The sequence below is a fragment of the Fopius arisanus genome, unplaced genomic scaffold, assembly GCF_000806365.1.
Source record: "Fopius arisanus strain USDA-PBARC FA_bdor unplaced genomic scaffold, ASM80636v1 scaffold00112, whole genome shotgun sequence".
NCBI lineage: Eukaryota > Metazoa > Arthropoda > Insecta > Hymenoptera > Braconidae > Fopius > Fopius arisanus.
The window spans coordinates 323,780-326,478 of NW_011887851.1; the positions used below are offsets into that span (position 1 = coordinate 323,780).

The following is a 2,699-nucleotide window of genomic DNA, read 5'->3' on the forward strand; positions in this document are numbered from 1 at the left end:
CTCAAAAATTGGTGTTTGTTTTTCCTTACAACCCGCCATCTTGGCACCGACCGAATAGTGGGGATGGAGCAACAAGTCCTTCAGACTCCCAACAAATTCCAAAACAATCCCAAAGCTATCCCCCTAAAAAAAAGACAGCAAAAATCCCCCAATCACTAATTCTAGCAAGAAACAAAAGTGATAATTACCTTGAACAAATGCTCGGTGCACTCGAACATGGGTGTACTCATGACGGCAGTGGACATATTGCCGATTAAAATCACCAGCTAAACACAACAGTTAACCACCAACAAGAACAAAAAAAAAAAAGAAAAATAAAACAAATTGAAATTGTCCTCACTTCCTTTGTCCCGTGGCAATATCACAGCGTGACGTGTTTATGACTCACTGAGATCAAAGGTTAAACGTCGACAAACGGTGAATTAAAAATAATAATAATTGAAGCAATTATTAAACACAAACTCGAGTAAAACTGCCACTATCGTTGAGTATTGTCGACCATTTGTTTGTCATCAGACCACAATCGAAACGGAATTCAACTTCACGGAGTAATTTTACTTCAGACCGTTTGTCACCGACGATTCAACGATACTCGGCACTTGACGTTTTATTTATTATTCAATTGTTTATTTAATTGTTCTCAGTCTTGCTGGTGTGTCTTCTTTTTTTTTTTATCGGTGTTGAATTGTTTATCCCTCCACGGAGAGCAAGTTGTGACTCGCAAAGCGCCCGAGAGCTGACTGAGGACTGAGGAAAGAGACCGGCGTAAAGACGACGCCTCAAGTCTCGACGAGACGCATCGCGACGGAGAGGGGAGGGGCGGCGCCAACCGCTCGACCAATCGCCGGAGGCACCCGAACCGCCACGAAGCCAATTGCCCCCACTATCGTTTGACCGGTCGGCATTATTATTTTTTTTTTTCTCATTTTTTTTTTCTTGTGGAGATGTGTGTGTTTGTGGGTCTTTCTTCGAGACAACCCCTTCTTCGAGGACTCGTAAGCCTGTTCGAACCTCCGAATGGAATTGGCAACGGTGGAACCCGGTGTTGCCGGTGCTTTGGGTCTGAAACATGTAAAGATCGGCAGGATTTTTTTTTTTTGTGTCACCTATTCGTGACCGTCATGTGACCGTCGTATGACCGGATTTGCGACTGCGGGATGCAATTGTTATTTTGACAATTATATGTTTGTATTCAATTTTATATTGTATTTTTTGTATTATCATATTTTTTCAGGTTGGGAATATTGATTTGGGATTGTTTATAGTCATCGTTGAAATCGGAAATTACAACTTCTGGTTATGTCATGTCGGTGGTTTTTTTTGGTCGTAATTTTGGTTTAGTTGTTAGTAGTTAACTGGGTGAGTGATTGTTTTATTACTGTGCATTGTGTTGTACAAGAATTCTACAATGGGTTGAGTTATAGAGATAGTTAAGGAAGATAGATATCGAAAAGAGGATAAATGAAAATGGAAATAAGCGCGAGCTCTCAAAAAAGGAAAACCAAGGGGCAAAGGATGAAAGAGAAAATAAAAGACAGACTTTGACGAGTTCGGGATATTTACATGGAAATCCACCGTCATCCGAAATTTATGCCATAGAACAGATCACAATGAAAATACCTCCCCCATCGAAAAATGAAAATTTAAAATTTCATGCACACCTGAAAATTTCTCTACTAAATTTGAATAATATCCAGAAAATCTATTTATTCGAATTCACCCAGAAAAATAATGAAAAACCGAATGAGACAAGAGGAAATTGAAAACCGAGTGAATTAATGAATGAATTATTTTATATTGTTTTTGTTTTAGTGAAAAATGAATTCTTCCCGAAATTATTGAGTTGGTGGATTAAAAAAATATAATTGCAATGGGGCTTTTCTTTTTCAGGGAGATGGAGAAAATGCCCTTGATTTTTACAATTTTTTTTAAAATCAACTTGTAAAAGAAAGAAAAAGTTATGACGGTTGGATAAGCGTTCCACTCGGAGAACGTATCAGACTGAATTTCACGTAGAGTTCCCCTTGCGCCAGCATAATCCACTCTTTTTTCTCAGTATGGAGGAGAGCCTGGGCCCCGACGATTTGTATGTAGTAACATATAAGTACAAACACATAAGCATGTTTGTTAGCATGGCGCTCTCGCATGAATGAAAGACTAGCCTTCTATTCATACGAGCGTAATAACATTGGCCAGCCGCAACTTCTAAGTACTCGTCTCGAGCCTTTTTTATTACACTCCAAGAAAAGAAAAAAAAAATCGGACAAAGATGATGTGCACCATACAAGAAAATATTCTCTGGTCAATATTTCAAATCGTCAACTCTGACAAATCATTTCGCTCTCGCACTGAGAGATAACATTTTTTTTATAGAACGAGATTCTCTCGTTGTGCGATTTTTGTGTGATTTTTTTCCTTCTCTCAATCTCAAAAATTATGTACACCCCCCACCCCCCCATCGATTTATTTTTATTAGAACTTTGATTACATAATATATTGCAGGGATTACGCAAAAATTAGGAGTAATCTTCGATTCAATTGAACTCACAATGAAAGTCTTCGTGGTACAATCGAAATGCGAATTTCTCGGTTGAAGATTGCGATAATCAGGTGAAGAATGTATGGATTCTGATAATTCATTAATTTATCGATATAATGATCGTTACAGGAATTATGAGTGGAATCTTCCTGTTGAGAGA

General features: G+C 38.2%; 1 protein-coding gene across 1 annotated transcript in view; it reads right to left on the reverse strand.

The window, feature by feature from the left end:
* Positions 1-775, reverse strand: part of Tis11 (Tis11 zinc finger protein) — an 8,115-nt gene extending 7,340 nt beyond the window's left edge. The window contains exon 1 of the mRNA XM_011313168.1: positions 189-775. Within this exon, the coding sequence (XP_011311470.1) occupies positions 189-245 (57 nt within the window). The 5' untranslated portion in view covers positions 246-775. The remainder of the gene's footprint in view (positions 1-188) is intronic.
* Between the last annotated feature and the right edge of the window lie 1,924 nt (positions 776-2,699).